This window comes from Coptis chinensis, chromosome 2 (assembly GCF_015680905.1).
Source record: "Coptis chinensis isolate HL-2020 chromosome 2, ASM1568090v1, whole genome shotgun sequence".
In the NCBI taxonomy this organism is placed as follows: domain Eukaryota; kingdom Viridiplantae; phylum Streptophyta; class Magnoliopsida; order Ranunculales; family Ranunculaceae; genus Coptis; species Coptis chinensis.
In genome coordinates, this window is record NC_141457.1 from 25,102,503 (window position 1) to 25,124,661 (window position 22,159).

Genomic DNA, 22,159 nt, shown 5'->3' on the forward strand with positions numbered 1-22,159 from the left:
GTCTCCACATGGTTGTTCCTGAAGCTTTACACTGTGCTAACTTGTGTGCAAACTTTTGCACTCTGGTGCCTGGAAACAATTTCGTTTTGATTTGTCAACGTATTGAATTATTGATTGTGAAATGTAACAGTGGTCGTTCATGGAGATAAAAAACTAAGTAGGACTAGAGAAACCTAACAAAGAAAGAAAAGCAGATTGATAGGTGGGCTTGCTAGCGAGCTCTTAGCTAGGAATCATGCTATGGGACGTCTGCCGAAGTGTACTGCTTTGGAGAAACGGAATTGTTGGTAAAATTGACATAAATATCACAATATTTCGATGCCTATCGTTTCTAAGATGATGTAAATGGTAAAATTGGTAGACTGTATTTTCTCTGTGTAATGAACTTAATGCTTAGTATTGGGCTAAATGGTGTGTATAATTTTAGGCTAAATGCATCACGTATAACTTGAGAGTGATGGAATACATTATACACGATTAACGTTTTCCATACTCACAAATCAGTCATTTGTTAAATTGAACTCGCACAAACTTAGCAATCTTGATTTACAACTGAAAATTGGGAGCTTCAAAATATAATACGCAGACGACCAGACACAATAAGCACATTTCCTGATGCATAAGCGAGTTGGTTTGTGTTACTTGATATAATTTGTAGACACAATAGACATTGAATCCGATTGCTGTCGTGGACTCGTGGTAGTTATTTTAAATCCTTTCCAAGATGCGTAGACAGGGCGGCCGAGACAACTGGAGGTCTGGAGCAGCTAGAGGACGATGCCAGGACATCCAACTATCCAACTTATTGCTGCTTCGGCTAGTTGCCTTTTTAAGACAACTGAAGAAAGAGGCAAAGTTTATTATTAATGTGCGCTCCCCTGCGTATATTAATCATTTGTTTCTGGTGCAACATCAAGACTCTACCGGACCTGTTGCTACCTTCTGCTCAATGTCTGATCCTTTGCACCAACACTGGCACCAAGGGTACAAGGTTTTCTGATTTCTCCACTCTGGGAATGATACATGTTCGTATACCTGTATATCTTCTAACGTTTGATGGATGTGCCAATTTGTTCTTTCGCCAAAAGAGAAAAAAAACACTAATGCGCCCCTTGGGCAGGGTATATGTGGGCGCGCGCGCTCATACGAACAGCACCCAAACAGCCAAAACAACACAATTAATAGACGCACATCCCTCAAGTTGTAGTGCCTCTAACTTCACAGGTGCGACGTTGTAATGAAAAGTCGGAAAATATTTGTTGGGTGGGATGAATATAGTGATTAGTTGACTACTACGTACTACTGTGATTAGTCTCAGAAACTTCGTAATCAAGTCACAGATTGTCACTATGCTACTCGAGTAATTAGAATTTTGGAACAAAGCTTGCAATGGAACTGAATATGTAACAAATATAGTTATAAATGTATTAATTACACCATTAACGTTATAACTCCTGATCCAATAGTCAAGATGTCGATAACCAAGCATAACAATCTCAGCTCAAACAATAAACTCCGCATGCAGTTTTGGAATTTGACTACTTCTGATGGTACATTTTGGGTGGCTTCTTTGACCTCTTTCGACTTTTGACCTTAGTTGAAGTTCTATTAATTTACATCATCCGCTCTTGTAAATTTGTATTACACTTTGACCAATAAGAAATTAAGGCCTCCGCAAGCCGCATAATAAGCAGTGAATTGGATAACCATAATAATTGGATTAGATTGCCCTGACATTGGTGGCACTGTTAAATCTTGGGCGCACTCCAAACCTGTGGATTTCCAAGGTAATGGCACTGTCCACACTTTTATGTAAGCTTTTATTGTGACCTGTGCAAATGGAGTTTGAATGAGCTACTGCTCAGACTGGTATTTTACCCACGGAAGGGCAAACCGATCATGGACTCACACTACCGCCTCTGTTGATCTGAAGTGCAGACAAAACCTTCTGAATTTCCATGGTCATGGCACTATCCACACTCCCCGATGAGAGTTTTCTGTGCGACTTCTGCAAATGAAGTTTGAGAGAGCTACTGCTCAGACCAGCATTCTTTCCACATATTGGGCACACTCTCATCATTGGCTTCCTTTGCTGCCACTCCATCGAAACCGTTCCATGCAATTTCCGATCAAGATCCAAAAGGGTCTTTGCAAACCCATCATTGGGCTGTGCTCTCCGATGAGCTTTTTTTAGGGTATTCCATGCTTGTAATAGCGTGAAGTTCCTGCATATGAAAAGTAAACTATCAGTTATGACTTATGAGGTTCCTTTTTTTATTTTTTTTCCTCAAAAGCAAGTGGAACAAATTCATTAAAATAATAACTACAAGAATAAAAAAAACTAATAATGGTTATAGTAAGAATAACAATAATAATAATATAGCAGTAATAATAATGACAATAATAAGAAATGTTAGCCAAGCTTACTAGAAGTCTAGAAGTGTTAAACCAATGAACATAGGAATAGTGTGTTTTTGCTTTCAATCTCAAAATATATTATGTTATTACTTACTTCCTTAGCATTAAGTAAGCCAGAACAACAGTTGCACTTCTACTTTTTCCTTCAAAACAATGAACCAGGACTCTTCCGCCTGAATATTCAACACCATCAATAAAATCTGAAGCTTCCTCAAATAGATTGCTAATCAGTGTATCCTCATTATCAAATATCTGCATAAAAGAAAGTTGTTAGTGACGAGCATCTCAACAAAGTGATTAAAAAAGTCTTATGAAACACAGAAACAGTGTTGAAAGAAACTAATTAGGCAAAAGACTCGTTTTAGTAAAAGGTGTTGTCAATAAAATCTGGGTGTAAACAATACATTTTTTTTTTCTAATATCCACATGCCCAACCAAAGTTCACACTTGACTGGGGATGACTACCAACCAGTTTGTCAGTAAGTCACTACCAGATATATCTATTAATAGTTGACTTTGATTAGTAGAGAAGTTGACAATGTGGTATACTAATCTAATTAGATAAAAGATGTGGAAGCATAGAAACAAACCTAATATAATAAATTTCCATGGAATACCACTGTATAAAACCTCAGAAGTAGTTTATACAAACATTAAAACTTTCCAGGCAATAATCACGAATATGAAAACCTATAGGCTGACATTTTGAATCACATGCATAAGGATACCACACAAGTACTACTTTACATGTTTAAGTATTAGAATGTAATATTCAGATATAAATTCACTAAATCCATGTCATACTTGTCTCTCACCTGCGCTTCTAAGATCCATCAAGAAGCTTTAATTTCTAGATATGGTTCTTGTAACTTGTAGGACTAACTGACTAAGTTGTACATAACCAGACAATTCCAATCAAATTTCTCTTACTTAACTACTTACGGTAAAAAAATCCCTGCTCTCAGTAAAAGAAACTACTCTAAGTATAACTTCCTCAGTCATCGGTCTCGTCATCTAACTCAACATCCTCATCCTTAATAGTTAATAGTGTCTGTAAAAATGTTGTTTTCTTATTGTCAATATTATTTTTCCAAGGGACCTAACTAGTCTTAATAAGATATTCAATACACAATCAATGGGAATACTAGGACACATGGTTTGGAGACCATATCACAAGAATACTAGGACACATGGTTTGGAGCGCAGATAAGTAGATAACACAAGTACACACATAGGCCAAGTAAGGAGACTCATTAAGTGCTCGCGTTGCACTCAAGCAGTTGCAATCCACTAAAATGTTATAGTTTTTTTCTTTTTCTTTTTCTTTTACTTTCTTTTCTTCTCTTTTGTTTTTTTCCCCAATGGGTTTGTTAAGAATTGTTTGAGGTTATCATTCATGTATATACCACCAACCTATTTTAGTATATATAAATCAGCTAGCAGTATCTAGAATATTTAACATATGAAAAATTGATTAAAAAGGAAGTAAAGTACTCACTGAGAAGTTCTTGTACTCAAACAGTTCAGGATACTGAGAGTCGGACTGCCCGATTTCATTTGAGCACAAGCACAATATATGCGTGATGCCCAGATGTTGAAGAGTGTATACAGATCTTGCTGCTAGAGCCCCACCAATGAAGAGATTACCAGTGATTAAAGACGGCTTCTCTGTATTTGCTGCATCGGATATCAAGGCTATCCTCTCGAGAATGTGCTCGAGTCTCACCTGTAGCAGAGGACTGATATACATCAACCAAGTATAAATGAATGGAAGAATAAACATGACACTTACCTTCAACTCGTAAGCATCAACAACACTATTAGCCTCATTCCCTTCAAAAAAACCTGTATTAAAGTTATTCTCTTGGCACAGTTTGACAGCCTCCGTTCTGAGCGTATCATTCCACTGTTCCAGTTCTCTGCTCAATTCAGCATCAACCTGAAATGAAACAATTCCCAGTATGTTTTAAAATTTAAACATTCTAAATGAAGACAAACCACCAATTTGTTTTTGATTAAATTTTGGTATTGTTCTTGAAGGTGTTCTCCACAGGTATTATAAAATAACAACTGAACAAACCAGTTGAATGATATATGCTCCTAAGTCCTGAATGAGCTTCATTTAATGAACTATCCCACTTGCAGGCACCTCCAGTCATTGGCATGCTATTCTAATTGTCTGCTGATGGCACAAATGACTTTCACGTATATACATACTTCCATTAAAGAAAAATCACATTTACAATAGATTCACATTTTATTAACTTGTGGGCTTGTGGCAAATAACCAAATATGTTTACTTCTGGGATATTACAGACCTTGGCATATTTGTTGAAGTCACGGAGCTTTGTTGTCAGCCGCAGACTACGGAGAGGCTCCCCACTACCTTTAAAGTACTTTCCATGCCAATTCTCTCGTGAAACAGGGGAAGACGAGTCTGAGCTTTCTTTGGAAACAATTGGCGATGACCTGGGAGCTGTTTTCTGCAGTTCAGAATCACATATGTCTGCACTGTTCTCATCGATAGGCCGGTCCTTACTTGATGGAGATAGGCAGGCAGCACCAACTCCAGCAGCATTGGATGGTGTCTCAGGAACACAACACTCTTCCTTGTCAATATCCGCTGATGAATTTTTATTGATAATTGTCAGGAATACCCTCAAGAGGCTATCCAATTTCTGATAAAGTGTAAGGAGAAATATATGGGATCCCTGCAGATCCCTTAAAGCAGCACGAAACCCACTTCGGAATTCATTGACAACAGTAGCACACTCTGACAAGCTGGCATGAACCTGGTCAACATCTTCAAGTAATGGGAAACCTAGTCTCCCTCCAGTTATGTCATAAAGGAGACTTGAAGAGTACTCTGCACTGTTAAGAAGGAGCTCAACTAGCCTAGGATACTGAGCATGATCATTTACACGTTTCCCAGCTGGAGGACGGCGAGGAATACCAGAGTCAATTGCAACAACAGTGTACTCACCAGATTTTGATTCACTCAATCTATCTTTCGAGCATGTGTTACTAGATTTGGGAGAATCCATTAAGTCTGAAACATCCGAGCTCTGAGATATAATTTCAGGGTTACATACACTAAATCTTCCATCAGCATAGTTGGTCCTCCTCTCTTTCTGTAGAGCCTTAATTACCCTTGGTATATGTCTTCTGCTTGCAGAATCAAAGGATTCCTCTGATGCATCCGAGTTTCTGGACGTCACCTTCTCAGCAAGCAGTAAGTTTGCAGAATTTCCACGCCAACCCAGCTGACGACAAGGGAGTCTATCTTCATTCCTGATAACAAGGTCTAACATCAAGACCCTGCCAAGTTCTGCAGCTGTTTTCTCAGCAGCTTCCCGCAAATCAAATGCACTCACGCTCTCGAGAAGAGGAGCTCCATGAATGTAACTGAAGAAACAAATTGGTGTTAGCACAGTAAAAATTACATCAAAATGCAACTTCCAAAAGTAGGCAGCCTAGCAAGTATAACATGAAATCTTGCGCTTCCTCCCCTGCTAGCCCCCTATGCGGCACTCGGGAATATAAGTTCATTGTTACATAGAGAACCTCCCATAATGCAAATCACTTGCTTAACTGATACTAAACAACCAAGCAATTACTAGATGTTTATTGTCTTGCATCCATGTGGAAAATTCTCAGAGAAGTTGAGCGATCAACATTTTGATCCTAACGAAATTTTACGAGTCTAATTCTAAGACCTTAAGTGCTAACAACCAGTGAACGTCAAACTTCCATGCTTCTATAAAGTTTTTTTAACATGAGGAACACCACATATTTGCAGGAATATATCAGCCACAAGTATGTTTTGAGTGTTAAGCTATTGGCTAATCCAATATGGGAAAATCAGACCACCAATTCTCCTTCTCCGAATACCTTCAAAGAGGGCAACAATTGAAGGAGAAAGCGCAAAACTTATGGTGCTGCGTTATTATATAACACTTTGTTGACTAAAAGGTAATGTTTGCACTTCATCAGAAAAAGACATCTGCTCAGTTCAAGCGCCTCCAAAAGCTCTGAACATGTCATTTCACAAACATCATCTCCCTCTACTGCCGCGGCATCCCTCGTTTTCTCTGCAGCATCTTTGATTTGTTGCCATTCAACGCTTGAATTATGAACCACCCTAGCCTGAAAAAAATCCAGTCCATTTTCTGGAAAACTTAGAACCACTGTTGGTAGAGTAGGTACAAAGGACAGCAAAGTGACAATACAATACCTGTGGAGTGGAGACGCCTAGCCATTTTGAGAATTCATAACCCAATCGTTCTGATTGTGTAGCCATCCTTGAAGAGGATATCTTAATCACTGCAGCAGCTTCCTTTGGATAAGAATCGTCATTTGCAGGCCTGTTGAATAGTGCAAAGAAAACAATACCGCCAGAATTCACAGTGACCTATATTAATCAAATGAAACAAAAGTAAGGTAAATAACAATTAAAAGGGTTGCTTGATAACCGTCCAAATTTCTAAGAAGTTTTTCAAAAACTCCCCACTTTCATAGTAGCATGCTTTTACTCTAAGGCTTTTGTGAGTAATATTATTAACGTCAAAACGGAATACTGGAATAAGTATAAAGGTCGTGTAGTCACTTCTTACTTTTCACATCAATAATAAATATGATATAAAAAACTTCCCACTTTCATAGTAGCATGCTTTTACTCTAAGGCTTTTGTGAGTAATATTATTAACGTCAAAACGGAATACTGGAATAAGTATAAAGGTCGTGTAGTCACTTCTTACTTTTCACATCAATAATAAATATGATATGAGATAGAGAAAAGTACAAGAAAGAACAATCTAGGGAAGGGAAACAACAGGAATCGAAGAAACCTGGGAAACAAGTAGCGGCGATGTGTAGCTTGTATGATATGAGCTCACACTCTATTTCAACTAATATATTGATGAACAACAATGAAAGTGCTAGTGCATTCGCAATACCAACAAAAAAAAACAACGGTGTCTATATCACTTGAATCTATAAACATGTTGTTGCAAATGTTAAACACTGTTCTGTCCAAAATTTTAAGTGTGAAGATAAATTTATTCAACACGTGCAAACTAACTGATCTTTGTATCTCATCCATGATAATTAGTTAAGGGTCCCTGAAGGAAACCTTCTTTCTTTGTACCACCTGGTTACAAGGATACAATACATGCCAAACTATTCGTTGCCTCGTTGGGCTTTCTACAGGATAAGAGAGAGAGAGAGAGTCAATATACCACCCCAAATCTCAGTCAGTACATCAATTATAACACCTGTAATAATGCTATCAGCTCTTTTCAATTGATGGGCATAACAAGAAGATAACAATATCTAAATATTTGGAATGAGGCTAAATTGCTAACTTTCAAATAAGTGGCATTTATTGACTTGTTAAAAAGAAGATCCACATACTGATCACAATTCAGAGTATTTCCTCTAAACTTTTGGAGTTTACAGGTGAAAAGATGCGTGACACCAGAGAGCTTAATAAAGTATGTTCACGTACCTCAAGAGCCTTGTTGACTTCATCTTCAGAGTAATCGGTGCTACTAGTATGTTCCGAGCGATGTAAAGAAGACAGCATGTCCCAGGAGAGTTCACTTGAATCTATGTCTAACGTGTAAGCTCTGCTTAGCCTTTCGCACAAACTGATCTCTGACGCTTGCTCTGAAAGCTGTAAGCTTGTTGCCTCTACAAATTGTTCTGCACTGAAATGGAAAGACAATGACAAAAAAATATGTCATGTGAGTAACTGAAATTTCTGTACTTACAAATAAGTGGTTCTATCATCAGAAACCATAGTTAAAATCCTATTTCATGTCTGGATCTTGGATACTATTCATCATTAAATGAACCTGTAAACAAATCTTAGTTGGAAACATCTTTGATAGCCTCCCTTGTGATTTCTCGTTATTTCTTGCACACTTAATAACTAAGTTACATTGACGAGGATACGTGTGTCCGTATCCGACAAGGATGCGAAGTGTCTGACACAGCGAAATATCAGAAATTGAGGTATATCACATACCATATGTGTCCGACACGGACACGTGGATACATATCCAACACAGATTAGTTTTAAACTATGGTGTGTCCATGTAACATAGCTTAATAACTAAGCAAGAACCAAACTTATACATGTGAGATTCCACACAATATGTCAAAAGTGGCCTAAATGCTAGGCGGTGCCTAGGCCTCTAATTGGTGAATAAATCCGACTAGGTGGGTTGGGCAGGCCGACTAGTCAGCAGCCTAGGCGGGCTAGCCATGCTATGTGGGATAAATAAAACAATAGGAAAAAAACGATGAAACCCAGAAGAAAATAAAAATAAAAAGAGCAGAGAAATTATGAACCTAGAAGACTGGTAAATATTTGTTAACCACTTGACTCGGGAGATGTTTAAAGTATAAGGAATGTTTGATTACTTTATTTCTTATGGTATCAACTATCAGGTGCCTATCCCAACTAAGCAAAACACCAAAAGAACTAAGCTTAAATCAAGTTTTATTTGTATAAACGAATAACAAAAGGAGGGAGTGGTACTAGAGTCAGTCTTGTTTCACTTTTTAAAAGTTCTAGATCTTAAATGGAATAAACAACACTTCTAAGTGTTACAAATGTAGGATTCTTCTTATTGAGGAGAATACTCTCACTAGTCACTACTTGTAACAGGTCTTCGGTCAACTCGACAGAGACTTAGACAGTTAAACACCTCCTCATAGTTCATTCGAGTATGTTATTAGTTATAACAGAATTCAGTTGTTTAGCTGTCAACAGTTCTAATTTCTACTGTTAAACACCTACTCGTGTAAGAATCAAGTCATTCTAATGAAATTTTCTCAAGCCTCATTTTACTTTCTGAGAAGTTAAATATGGTATCGGAGCAACAACAAAACCTCAATCAAAATCAAACACCAAATTCAGTTACAGTAATGGAGTTCTCTAATAAACGATTAATTCCATGGGTTACAGGAAGACGGAAGCTACTTCGCGTAGTAGATGGCGGACTAGAAAGTTGATAGTGTTGCCAATGGAAAAGAAGCTTATAAATTACAAGATGTTCTAGAAAATATGGTTCTTCAAAATGTGGATGGTACTCAAATGACAAACACAACCTCCGTCTTATGTAACAAGGACAAGGTGATATGGAACCCACTGAATAATATCATTCCTTTTTCATATAAAACAGAGTTTACTATCTTCTATTTGTAACCTCATCTTATCGGTGATACTTTTTGGCAAAATTCCGTATTTTGGGCAATTAACAAGGAAATCAAAGTTGCCAAACCTCTCCATACCAGCCGATATATAGGGATATTTTCCAACATATCCGTTTTGACATACAAAATTTTGTTTCAGCACAGCATCTTTTTCTTTGAATATCAATACAACATTGAATCCTTCATAGTTCATACCATAGTACAAAATGCCACGATATATCACGATATATATCAGTTTTGCAGCCAACCGGCAGAGGAAATCAATGATATATTCCTGGGTATGAGAAACTCAACTTATCTAGATGAAATTTTGGTAAATTACGATATTTCATAATATAATCCAAATTACCGCGATACATTGGTTTGTACTGGATGAATTCAATTGTATGTTTGGGGATCACAAGTATTGAATTGCTAACCCATTGCTAACCCATCAATTTGTCTTCTTCCTCCACCCTCCTTTAGAAAACCAATGTTTTCATCAATTTCTTACACCCTTCCACGTACTTTCTGCAAGTTCCACCTTCCTACTGAAAGTTCCACCTCCACTCCAACCAATCTAAGCTCTCCATCTATCTTATTTAAACCCCGTATCCTTCTCTCACAATTCCTATGCCTATCAAGATAGATAGTATTCATATCTATTGAGTTGTGATCACTCTACTCTAATCAGTAATTCCTCAATCTCTTGGTGTTCAACTTCAACCATTTTTTTTGATTAATCACCTAGTACTGGCGAATAGAATAGACGACCAACAACAAGGACCTCGCATTTGTGCAGCACCAAATAAGGTATACAAACAATTATTTCTTTTTGCCCTCAATTATTTATCTTTTTATTATTCACTATCCTCTTTCTTATATCAGCATGAACTTGTGTATTTGCTCATTAGGTGTTTTTTTTTAAGCTTTGGATTGATAAGGTTGCAACAATCACCACTGGAACACCGAGTGTTCTTTTTTCAGGTGAATTTAATGCTTCTGCATATTTTTTATAATCTTTATTTCCTATGTGTATTTTCTCCTTGTGTTTAACCGAGCATGAGTTTGTGTAATTACTCACTAGAACTTCAGAAGTCAAAACTGTATTTTAGATTTCCAATTATCATTATATTATGTCCCAAGTTGTCTGAAGTTGCGAATGATCTCTTCTTCTGAGAACGTTCAAATTATATTCTTCTGACAATTCATTCATTCTAATTATACAGTAAAATCATAAGGAACTTAGGGGGCTATAGATTGCCATGTTTGCTAGCAATCATTATCTATTAGAATATTAGTTGGTCTAACCTGTATGTGTATATGTCTATGCTGCATTATTTTGATGATTGCTTTGGTTTGTTTTGTTAGCATTCATTATCCATTAGAATATTAGTTGGTCTAACTCATAATGATGATTGCTTTGTTTGGTCTTTACCCATCAAAAGCATTGGTTATGAACATTACTTAGGTTGAACTTGAGTAGCCTAGAACTTCAAAAGCCAAGTTACCTTTAAATGCAAACAGTGCAATATCAAATATACTCATGCCATCACTCCCTTATTCCTATACTCATCTTAAGAGTAAACTATCATTACTTGCTAGCCTAGGAATGTGCTAAACATATTAACTTTAAACAACTAAAACACTCTTTGTATTTTAATTACTATAAACAGATTTGTAAATTAGGTTAACAAAATTACAATGTGTTGGTCGACACCAAGATGACGCCATAGGGCATGGGTGATGCAATGGGCGTCAGTCCTAGATGCATCTCATATCATTCTCTCCTACTACTGAAACTAGTTTGGCATGCCTGTGCTATGCACATATGTACTTCTGATAATTGTTTTTTGTATATTTGGTAGTTAAGTCTCTCTATATCCTCTTGTTTTCATCATCAATAATAATCAATTATGTTCATCAGTGTTATGATAACAATTTACATTATTCTAAGTTTAACAGTTGTCATAATTGACTAGTTCACCATTTTTTCTTTTTCTTTTTCTGTTTTAAAAAAAACCTTTGCATTCAGAGTAGAAAATATTCCCTATCCTCTTATTTATATTGGGATTTAAGTTTTTTGTTGTGGTTCTATAATACTTTAAACCAAAATAAAAAATTAAATAGCTGGACTGTCGGATGAGTGAGATGTCCATGGGTTGGGATCCGGCCTAGGTCTATCTAATGAAGTAGTGACTATTTCCAAAAGTTGACTATGACTACCTCCTATAGTTGAGGGTGTAGAATAATGTCGGGGATTTATATTTTCTGGAGGGTTGGGATATATTTAGGTGGGGTAATTTAGGAAATAAGGAAAATAGGCAGTGAGAAAAGAAGGGGGTGAAGACTTTATAAGAGGAGAGATAAGTCTACTATGATTGCAAACTGGTTGTGCACACTTGGAGGGGCAAGCATGGTTTCTCTGTACTACTTTCTCCTTAACGCCACAGTTGGATCTGGTCAGTTAGAGCTGGTTTTACTTCAGTGCCTAATATTCCTTGTTTATCAAATGTATCAGGTATTATAATGGGTAAAAATAAAGACGTCGCTTGGAAGCAGTCAAGAAATCCCGGGTAATAAGAATGGGACTATATGTAACTATTGTGGTGCAATTTTCAATGGTGGTGGGATCACTAGATTTAAACACCACATAGTGGGTGGAAATGTAAACGAAGAGATGTGCAAAAAACAAGGTAAGAAGGTTAGGGACTTGTTTAGAAATAAAGTAGACACTGCTAAACTAAATAAACTAAACAAGGCAGCAGCTCAACGAGAGTATGAGGAAGCAATGTGTAATACTCAAGATGCCAGTGATTCTGATGATGAGTCTGAGTCCCAACATCGGGGCTATGATCTAGATGATCTTGAGCAAGCTAGGAGAGAGTCGCTTGCAAGCCACCACAATGAAAACCAGTTGCGCCGAGGTGGGGGTTTACGAATGGAAGTAGGTGAAGGGTCAGGTTCTAAAAAGAAAGGGAAAGGGAAAATGGGGTTTCTCTTTAGAAAATGGGGCCTTGAGACCAAAATGGGCGACGTATGGGGTGACAGTCATGTGTGATGGGCGGACGGGTCTCTCATGAACTTTCTTGTGTATTGTGATGGCCAGTGTTGTTATGTACGCTCCGTGAATGTTTCAAAAGACTATAAAGACCACATATCGATCTTGGATCACTTGAAGTCTGTTGTAAATTGGGTCAGCAAAAAAATGTTGTCCAAATTGTTACGGACAATGGACCGAACTACAAGAAAGCAGGAGAACAATTAGCTAAGCTTCCTAGTATGTTAATTACAATTATGATTTACATTTTCTTCATTTTCTTTTGCGAATAAATGTTAATCTCAATAAGATACAGGATACAACTTGTTTTGGATGGGATGTGCTGCCCATTCGATTGATCTAATATTGAAAGACTTCTGTAAGAGAGCATCGGTTTTGAAATTAATTAAAAAAGCTAAGGTGGTGGTGACCTACTTGTACAACCATTTATGGGTTCTTGAACTGATGAGAACGCTTTGTGGTGGTGACATAGTCAGACCTGCTTTGACGAGGTTTGCCACAAACTTCTTAGCTTTACAAAGTATGTGAAATAAGAAGGATGGACTTAAAGCCATGATCGTACACGAAGATTGGGTGGCAATAAGAGGACGAGGCAATAAAAAAATGGAGAACTCGAGGATATCATTAATGAACGACAATTTTGGAGAGATGTCAAGATTTTAGTTGATTGCATGGAACCTTTGGTGGAGACACTGCGACTTGTCGATGCTGATGCCAAACCTACTATGAGATTTCTCCTCAGATGGATGTCAATGATGAAAAATAAGATTGAAAGTACCAAACGTTATCCATAATGGGTTATTAGACTAATTGATCGCAGGTGGACAAAGAATTTCAGTCACACATTGCACTTGGCAGGTGAGATAAACTTCCCAAAAAAAAATTTAATTAACCAAAATGAGTTATTAAACTAATTGATGGCAGGTAACCAAAGATTAAAATGAAGTTATTATTTCTTTTTTGTAGCCTACCACCTCAATCCTGTCATACAATATGGTCCAGAACATCCGGTGGTAAGTATTGATCCAATTCTTATAAAGGTTGTTCAAGATGCGATCGGTGTCTTGGTCCCAGACATTGCAACCCAAACACTATGCTTGTCTGAGGTAAATATGTACTCATTATATGGAAGAATTTTATCCATTTTTCTTATGAGATAATAATTTTTCTTATGAGATAATAATTTTCGAGAGGCACATGGTACATTTGGGCGACCTACTGCTCTTCACAGTCGCACTTCAGAGATGCCGGGTTAGTGAAATAAAAGTCTAAATACAATGTTTTATTGAAGGTGCTAAAACTCTTTACTGACGCTAGGTTTCTCATGCAACGGAATGGTGGACTTTACATGGTGGGGATGCCCCGAACCTCAGAGCCGTGGCTATTAAGATTCTATCCCAAACTGTTGCATCATCTGGATGCGAACGGAACTGGAGCACATTTGGAATGGTGCATTCAAACAGGCAGTGTAGGTTGGCAGATGATATACTACATCAGTTAGTGTATGTGCACTACAACTTGAGGCTCAAAGCCAAGAACCTAAGGTTGCAAATATTCAAGACTTCCATACCAAATTTTGATCTCACTTAGTTGTACCCAGCTTCTAACAAAGAGGATGCACTTTTGACTGGATCCAAGACGATGAGGATTTTGAACTCGAGTTGGATGAAGACGGGTAGCCAAATGCTTGCATTGCTCATGAGATGGACGCAAAAGTCGAAGAAAATCTTGTACCACCCCCACGACACGAAGATGCATTGGATGACACTCTTCCTCCCTCTGAACGGAATGATGAACCTATTATAGGAGTTGGTTCAGACTTATTTGCTTCATCCTCGGGTTCACATCATGATGATGATGATGATGATAGTGATGGTGGCGGTGGAGATGGAGATGGAGCAACCAGTTTGCAAGGTGCGGGGGTAAACGAAAGATCGGAGATGGATGTTATGCCTCCATTGTGCTTCACTAGCAAATCAGAATTTCAGTATGCCACCTAGGATGAGGATCATGTTGGGACCGCTTCACGCATGCCTAAATCAAAGCGGGTAAGACAGAGGAGGCCACATCCTAATGCCGAAACAGCAGAATCAGCCAATTGGAGCAATCCTTCAAGTGATGGATATACATCTGGATACTCTTATGCGAGGAGGCAGGACAATCAACTTGGAGGCTTGTTTGATTGGAACACACCCCAAAATTACTATCCTTCTAAGGGTTACAGTTCCTCAACTCCATCTTATGCCTATGGACAGCTTCCCGAGGGGTATAACTCTTCATCGTCACATGGCCAAATTCCTCAAGCATCTTCCAATTATGGCTATTCTAGAGCCCATAGTTATGCAGTAGCACGTAGAGGAGGTGGGGAACAGTGGTTTCCAGCCCAACTGCAGGAGTGGTTAAACCCACTCACTGGTGATATCGAGATGGCTGTTGCATCCATTTCATCCCCAATTATTGAGAAACTTGGGTATCCTACTATTGGCTTCTTTTGTTTACTGGTTGCCCAGATCAGGTGACATATGACGGGTACGTGAGGGATTTCTTTAACTTGTACAGGAGCTCTATGACATGGACCAGTACTATAACACATTCCTTCCATCACTTGCTACACAGGTCGTGTACGGTGGTCAAAACATTGAAGCTGGCCATAGCTCACTCTGGGGTTAACCTCTTGTTTGCAAATTGTACTATTTCTTATGCCTCTTGGTATTGTTGAGTTAATTTACCCACTCCACTTTTAATTTGTTTCATTGCGTGTTCGTAACTTGAGAAATTTTATAATAACATGGAGCTTTACTGTTGAGCTTACATGCAATTTTTCATGCTTAGCTTTTATTGATTTCTCGCTTGTGAATTATGTCATATGTTCACTCTGTTTGTTTTGCAAAAATTACTTTGATAGTCGCTTGAAGAAATGGATTGCAAGATAGTTTGCACTTTGCAGGATAGTTTAAAGGCATCAAGTGGTCAATACTAAAGGGTGCAGAATGGATTGTGATTTAGTGGTGATGGTTTTGATGGACTTGCCGCTGCTCCAGATCTTCATGATGCACCCGCTAAGGTATAATACATGTATGAAAATTGCTATTGCGTAGTGTATACAGTTGTACAATCCTGATACTAGTATCAACTCTCAACTTTAGTGAATTTCCAGTTTTCTTGTCCATCACTATATTTGTTGATTGTATATTTGTTCTGATTCTAGGTGTTGAGTTCATGTTTCATACTTTGAAATATTGATGTTAGAACTACTTATTTTATCATCGACCAGATTATTTGCAACTGGCAGTGTTCATCTAAACTGTTGAATGAATTGATTTTACACCAGAATCTTATATAGGCCTATCTGGTATGCTAGTTAAAGGAAGCAAGTTTTCATAGTTGGAGCAAATAAACATGGCTGGGAACTACAAGATCTCCATGGACCAGAAGGACATTATGAAGTCCTTGATTGCAGCAGTATGAAATTTCATCCAAGACAGGTTGATTTAGACTAGGGAATTGATGCTCCAGAAGAAGCTATCAACACATCTAATGTTAGACTACGCGGAGAAAATGTTGCAAGTGCGTGCAATGTTGAACTCAAGGAAGAAACCAGCTTGAGTGCCTAACTTTTACCTTTCTGCTTGGTCTTTGTTGTTGATAGCTTGCTTATTGTGTTATGCTATAGTACATGTATGTTATGCGGATTTTGTTTATGTTGGGATGTGCTGAAAAATCAGCTTTGTATACTAAAAATGCTTACTTAATTGTTGTAGAGGTTTACTTATTTTTTATTCGCATTAAGCTATATATGGTGCAAATGGTGTTTAGCTTGCTAGAGTGGCGGGTGAATGAATGAATCAGTTGATATAATGTGTAAAAAGGGTGCACACGCAGGTACTTGTTTTGGTGTAGTGTTTATCCACAACTGTAAAAGGACACATTTACAGTCATACGAGGGGGACCAGTTCCTTGCTTGCGTCAGATTCACCCTACGGTTAAGGGTTATTCGAAGTGGTGTCGGCCGAAGCAGTAAGTAGGTGGAGCTCTTAATGCTTGGTCCCTTCCTTGGTTGGCTACCTCAGTAGGTGCTTCTTTGGCCTGCGCTGTAGCGTAGGCACAGGAAGTAGGAGGATCCAGAGGCATAAGAGCAAGGTGCAGGTGCTAGCTAGGTCGGGGGATAGGAAGCGAGGTCATTAGCCGCTATTGGTCCCTCCAAGGAGGTTGGAATAGCATTTGAGTCAGTTGGTTACCTACCCTTAATATCAGGAGATAGATGGCTTTGGATCATCCATTAGGTTCAGATGCGCGCTGCTACAAATCAAGGTTACAGTATGACAGTTGAGCTGCCAAGCTCAATAGCAGGAAAGAGAGTTCGAGGTTCATTTAGCTCGGGACAGAAGCAAAGAAAGTCCGGTTTTCAGCTTGGGAGTTGCTGGTAAAGCCTTTTGAACCACAAATTCCAGCGCACCTGACACTAATATATCAACCTCCCCATTCCAGCGATTTTTGTGGGTAAATTCCAATATATATATCTATAAATACCAAGATTCCAAACTTTCCACACCTCATTTTACCGACCTTGGACATATGATATATGCCAAATATATCGGAAATTGGGTTGTCCGATAAATTGCTCTGGCACTAAATTTTGTACTATGGTTCATTTTTTTTTTTTTGAAACGCTGATGAGGTTAGGCTATGGTTCATATATAAAGAATGGATGAGAAAAGACTAGATGGTACTTATTTGGCCTAACGCCACAATCTCTCAAAGGCTTCTTCCCTACATTGTTGAAATACCAACCTCTAGAGATTTTTCGACAGCAACAACAAGCTCAAGATCACACAACCACCGTCTGAAATGTACGCTAGAGAATACAAAGAAAGGCACAGTGACACTGTCAAAATATCTACAACAGATTCGAGTTGACAGTTTAGCTGCTTCTGGTGAAATAATTAAAGAAGGTGATTTACTATTTCAGATACTAAAAGGACTACCTGAAGAATATTACTCATCCCGACTATCAATAAGGATTAGAAAAAAGGCTATTACTGCAGATAATCTGCATAGATTATTACTGAGTGAAGAGATATATATGGAAGAGAAACACAAGCATTCTCGGGAGTCAACATTCCCTACCCAAAAAACTAAAAGTCTGGATTTCCAAACAACAATAGAGCATTAATGAATAATGGAAATGCAAGCAGTAGAGGAAATGGTAATAATTATAGGGGTAGAGGAACTGAGGAAGAAATTACTATATAAACAACCATGGTAATGGTAACAATACAAAGGACAACAACTCAAAAAACACCAGTGGCTACAACTCAACCAACAGTGATGGCTACAACTCTAACTACAACAGTGGCAACAATACACATTACATCTCATCAAGGCGTAGTTGTCAGATTTGCAACAAAGTTGGTCATCTAGCTGTTGACTTTTACTGTTTTTTCAATCAGCAAAAGATAATTATACATTTATAATGATATTACCAGCAACAAGTTAAATCAATAACCAAGATAAGTAATTAACAACTTAAATTAGCCAAGGTCCTACCACCCAAAGAAACCCAAAAGACAGAAAGTAACAACACCAAATACATCCCCGTGTTCTGGCTCCTCTTTCTTCTTCAACAAAGCTACAAAACTACAAATACCCACCCTTTCCATCCTCCTCTCATCACCCTTCTTCAACCTCATCCTCTAGCCCAAGTCCTCCTCCAAACAGCTGAACCGCATATGGTCCTCCTCGTCGCTATCTTCATCATCCATATCGTCAAAGTCGCTGCTCTCAGATAATAATAGGTTTCTTTCACCTTGTCTTCCTCCTACCTACTCTTCTCCATCTCCTCAAAAAGCTTCACTAATTTCTTCTTGCTTTAGTTGACCTTGACACCCCATCTTTCCCCAAACTGGATCATCTCTGCTTTTCTTTCGAGCTCACTATCTTGACACCTCTGTGATTGCCCCCCACTACTCTACCAACCTCTTGAGCGCCAGACTTCCTACTTTCGACTTCCACAAAGTCCTCTTGTCAACCACCACCTCCTTTCAGCTACCAATGCCCTGTGTTCTGGCTCCTCTTTCTTCTTCATTCTTTTTTCATATACTTTCAAAGGCTTTCCTTTTTCCTTTTTCTTTTTTACTCCCTTCCCCTTTCGCCTCAGCCAACAGCTTCTCCAACTGATCAATGACCGAGCCAATGTCCAGCACCTGACCTCTCCTTTTATGCTTAACTCTATCTGATTGTAGACCTGAGTTTTCCTTTTTCTTTAAGATCCCTATCTTGGGCTCTTCAGTCCTTTCCAGCTGTTTTTTCTTTGTGCTTGATCTACTCATGCCTTTGGCCCATCCACCACCCTTTTGTTACTAACTTAAAATTTACTCTTGGACCCCAGTCAAGTTTCCACATCCTTAACTTCACCTTCCTCAGTCCTGCCATCACTCAATCCCATGTTAATTTCATTTATTTCTGTTCCTTCAGATCTAGCAACCTGTCCGATTTCACTACCATCTGTTATTGCATTGCAACTAGCCAGGGACTTTGCACCACATCCTTCCATTTCCAGCTTGTCACGCCTCATGGCTTCCACGTATGCCCTACCCAATTCAATAATTAATCCCCGATCCATACTCACTTAACATGGGCATGGGACATTGCACTTCCCTTAGGCCTCCCAATAGGACGCCACATCATTGTCTTCTCCAGTCTCCATATTTCTACCCCTACATCTGATGGTTTAATTTCTGCCACCTCTTTTACTTTAAATTATTTTGTCCCTACTTTGACTACGACATCATCAAAATTTGATCTCCACCAGAACTTTCACTGCTTCTAGGCTATCAAGTAGCACTGTTGCCAAATGAATAATCAGTAAATGACTGACCCCCACCCCCCCACACACACACACCATAGCAATTGCAACATCCGTGATAATCTGAGCTCCCACAAGTGCAATGGTAACCCTAGGTAGATACACCCATCTCTTTTTTATCTCGAATTATTCACCAAGTAGACTATCGCAGCCATCTGGGTATGAACTGTATTGTTCATCCATCAACCACCATGGCATTTACTCCCATATTGTTTCTCTCTAACTCTGGTCATCGATGAGAAAAAATGGCCTTAAACCTTAGTGATAGCGTAAGGTCTCAGTTAAGGTGCAATGCCAAAGATAAGTGTCTTAGCTATCCAATCAACAACCCAACCCCATCCTCGCACTTCCGTGGAAACCTGTGTAATCGCTGCCTTTTTCCACAGCAGTGTGACTGTGTCGTTACTTCCACCTCCTTTAGTTTATTCTTCTGTCTGTCTTCCACCTCCACCATATTGCCCCTTCTTGCCGTACTACACACTTCCATTTCTAACCCAGCACAACACTGTAGGACCCATCATCTACCAGCCTATCAGTTCTCCTATTTCTCTCAGCATCACTTTCCCTTCCTTCTCGTTGAATCTTCCCACCCCCAATCAATTACTTCCTCAAGTCCCTTTGAAAGTGCTTTCCAGCATTCCCCACCATCATCCTCAGGAACACAACTGTGATCTACAATCCCCTGACCTTGAGCTCGAGCAATCTCTAGCCTCTAGTATCTGCCTGGAGCAATCTCTACGCCATCATCTAACTTCATGCTAAAAGATGTTTTACATGTTTCACATATAGCTCATTAACTTTTATCTGTACACAAATTGGTCACGGACAATCACTGTTCCATAACATATTACACCTACTCTAAGCCACATTGACACGGATATGTGTGTAGGCGTCTGACACAGATACGGAGTGTCCTACACGGGGACCTATATAAGTAGGACACGGGGACACAGCTATTTAAAAATAAACATAGTACTATTCCTTAGTTACACAACTAATTCTTGGGCTCAAGACCTTGCAAAACGCCTCCTTACTAATAAATAACTATGAAAGTGGCATATCAAGGAGTTGTAACTATGTTAATTAACTATTTTCTTAGTCTTTTAGGGTATAAACTATAAAGACACCCTAGTTAGAGATTGAATGCACAAAAACCTGATTATCCATTCTTAAAAGCTTTTACGGTTGAAAGTTGAAACCCTATACAAAGAACAAACTTGAGTTTAGTAAGTAAGCCCTGCAACTTTATTGGCTATAGTACATCCTTTAAAGGACATATGCTTAGACATCACAACAGGCAGAGTTTATATCTTTAGGCATGTCATATTTGATGAGAAAGATTTTCTATTAAAGTCTCAAACCAACACCCATCTCTGACATCTCTTCGACACCTAATACTTCTATACCTCTGTTTCCACCATCATTCAACTCTAACACTTTTTCTCATACTTTTTCACATTAAATTATTAAAACAACAGTTCTCAGACTTCAAATACTTCACAAACTCCTATCACTGAAACTCAGAATACTTTTCTGACACCTTCTCAACCTTCTTATTCTGACAGATTCCATGACACATTCTAATGCCATTCAGCATTCCCAATCATAATCTCATATTCATAATCAACAACATATCTAATCTGCACAACTTCCTAGTACTCAGGCAATAACTACTTCTCAAAATGAACATACAACTCCTGTCTCACAAATCCTTATTTAGCTAAAAACAGCCCCCAACGGCCCGGTATAAAAAACACAATCCACAATCAATATTTTATTACGTCGCCTAGTCTAATTATATACCATCCATGAAAAACAGAATAATAAGGCAATAATAGTAGTACCTGAATGGCATAGTTTCAAAAGCAGAGTGGCATTTATGTAAAACACCAACACCCAGAGAAGAAGAAGAATGATATCTTCCACTTCGAGATCGAACTGAATCCAACCATTGAGTAAATCTAAATGCTGGACCCGATGTTATATCTCCTAATAAATACAACACCTGAAAACAAAACAAAAACATTATACCACTGAACAGGCAAACACAACAAATAAAAATAAATAAATAAATAATTATTATTACACGTGATGTGACGGGTGATAGAGCTGAAAAACCAGATTCTTCTGGGAAGATTGTATTATTGGGATTGGTGAAATCTTTTATTACTTCTTCTTCTTTTTCTTTCTCCTGGAAAAAAATTGACATTTGTTGGGAAAGAGAATTTAAATACTTTAGAAAGAAAGAAAGAAAAAGAATGTGTCTTTATTTGTTTACTTGATGATGAGAGAGAATTGGTGTGGTTGTCATCATGACTGCGGATTCTTCGTCCTCTTTTTGTGCTTGTGCCATGTTTCTGTTTTTGAAATTTGTTGGAGAGAGAATAATATATAACGGTATTGAAATTTGGCTGTTGAGTTGTTTTTCTTTAGAAAACTGGCACGTGTTATATATATATATATATTTATTGAGTGCTGAAAATATAAGTAACAAAATAACAAAAAAACAACGGTTTGTCTAGGGTGCCACTCTTATACTGACACTCTTATCTCACTCTTCTCTTGAACCTTCGGATCTCGCCCTCAAGATCTGAAGATCTAAACCACTGATAAAA

General features: G+C 38.3%; 1 protein-coding gene across 3 annotated transcripts; it reads right to left on the bottom strand.

The window, feature by feature from the left end:
* Positions 1-1,384: 1,384 nt before the first annotated feature.
* Positions 1,385-21,950, bottom strand: LOC147515508 (dual specificity protein phosphatase family protein). Of its 3 annotated transcripts, none has more exons than XR_015210634.1 (11): positions 21,823-21,950; positions 21,631-21,735; positions 21,389-21,549; positions 7,925-8,126; positions 6,653-6,829; positions 6,404-6,564; positions 4,737-5,823; positions 4,211-4,357; positions 3,917-4,157; positions 2,513-2,670; positions 1,385-2,225 (listed from the first exon to the last, which is right to left on the bottom strand). XR_015210634.1 is itself a non-coding variant. In XM_086588005.1 (11 exons), the coding sequence occupies exons 1-11, from the start codon at positions 21,895-21,897 to the stop codon at positions 1,898-1,900; spliced, it is 2,829 nt and encodes a 942-aa protein (XP_086444131.1). In that variant the 5' UTR covers positions 21,898-21,950; the 3' UTR covers positions 1,385-1,897. The 3 variants fall into 3 exon arrangements, 2 of the variants coding, with proteins under 2 accessions (XP_086444131.1, XP_086444139.1); XM_086588005.1 differs by having other exon boundaries at positions 3,917-4,144; XM_086588013.1 differs by lacking the exons at positions 21,631-21,735; positions 21,823-21,950 and adding an exon at positions 20,700-20,744 and having other exon boundaries at positions 3,917-4,144; positions 21,389-21,525.
* Between the last annotated feature and the right edge of the window lie 209 nt (positions 21,951-22,159).

Excerpts from the sequence above, each read along its gene's own strand:
- LOC147515508 (XM_086588005.1), bottom strand. The coding sequence starts at position 21,897 with ATGGCACAAGCACAAAAAGAGGACGAAGAATCCGCAGTCATGATGACA. Across the intron at positions 21,736-21,822 it reads CAATTCTCTCTCATCATCAA|GAGAAAGAAAAAGAAGAAGA; the intron begins GTAAACAAATAA and ends ATTTTTTTCCAG. Across the intron at positions 6,565-6,652 it reads TAGGCGTCTCCACTCCACAG|GCTAGGGTGGTTCATAATTC; the intron begins GTATTGTATTGT and ends GATTTTTTTCAG.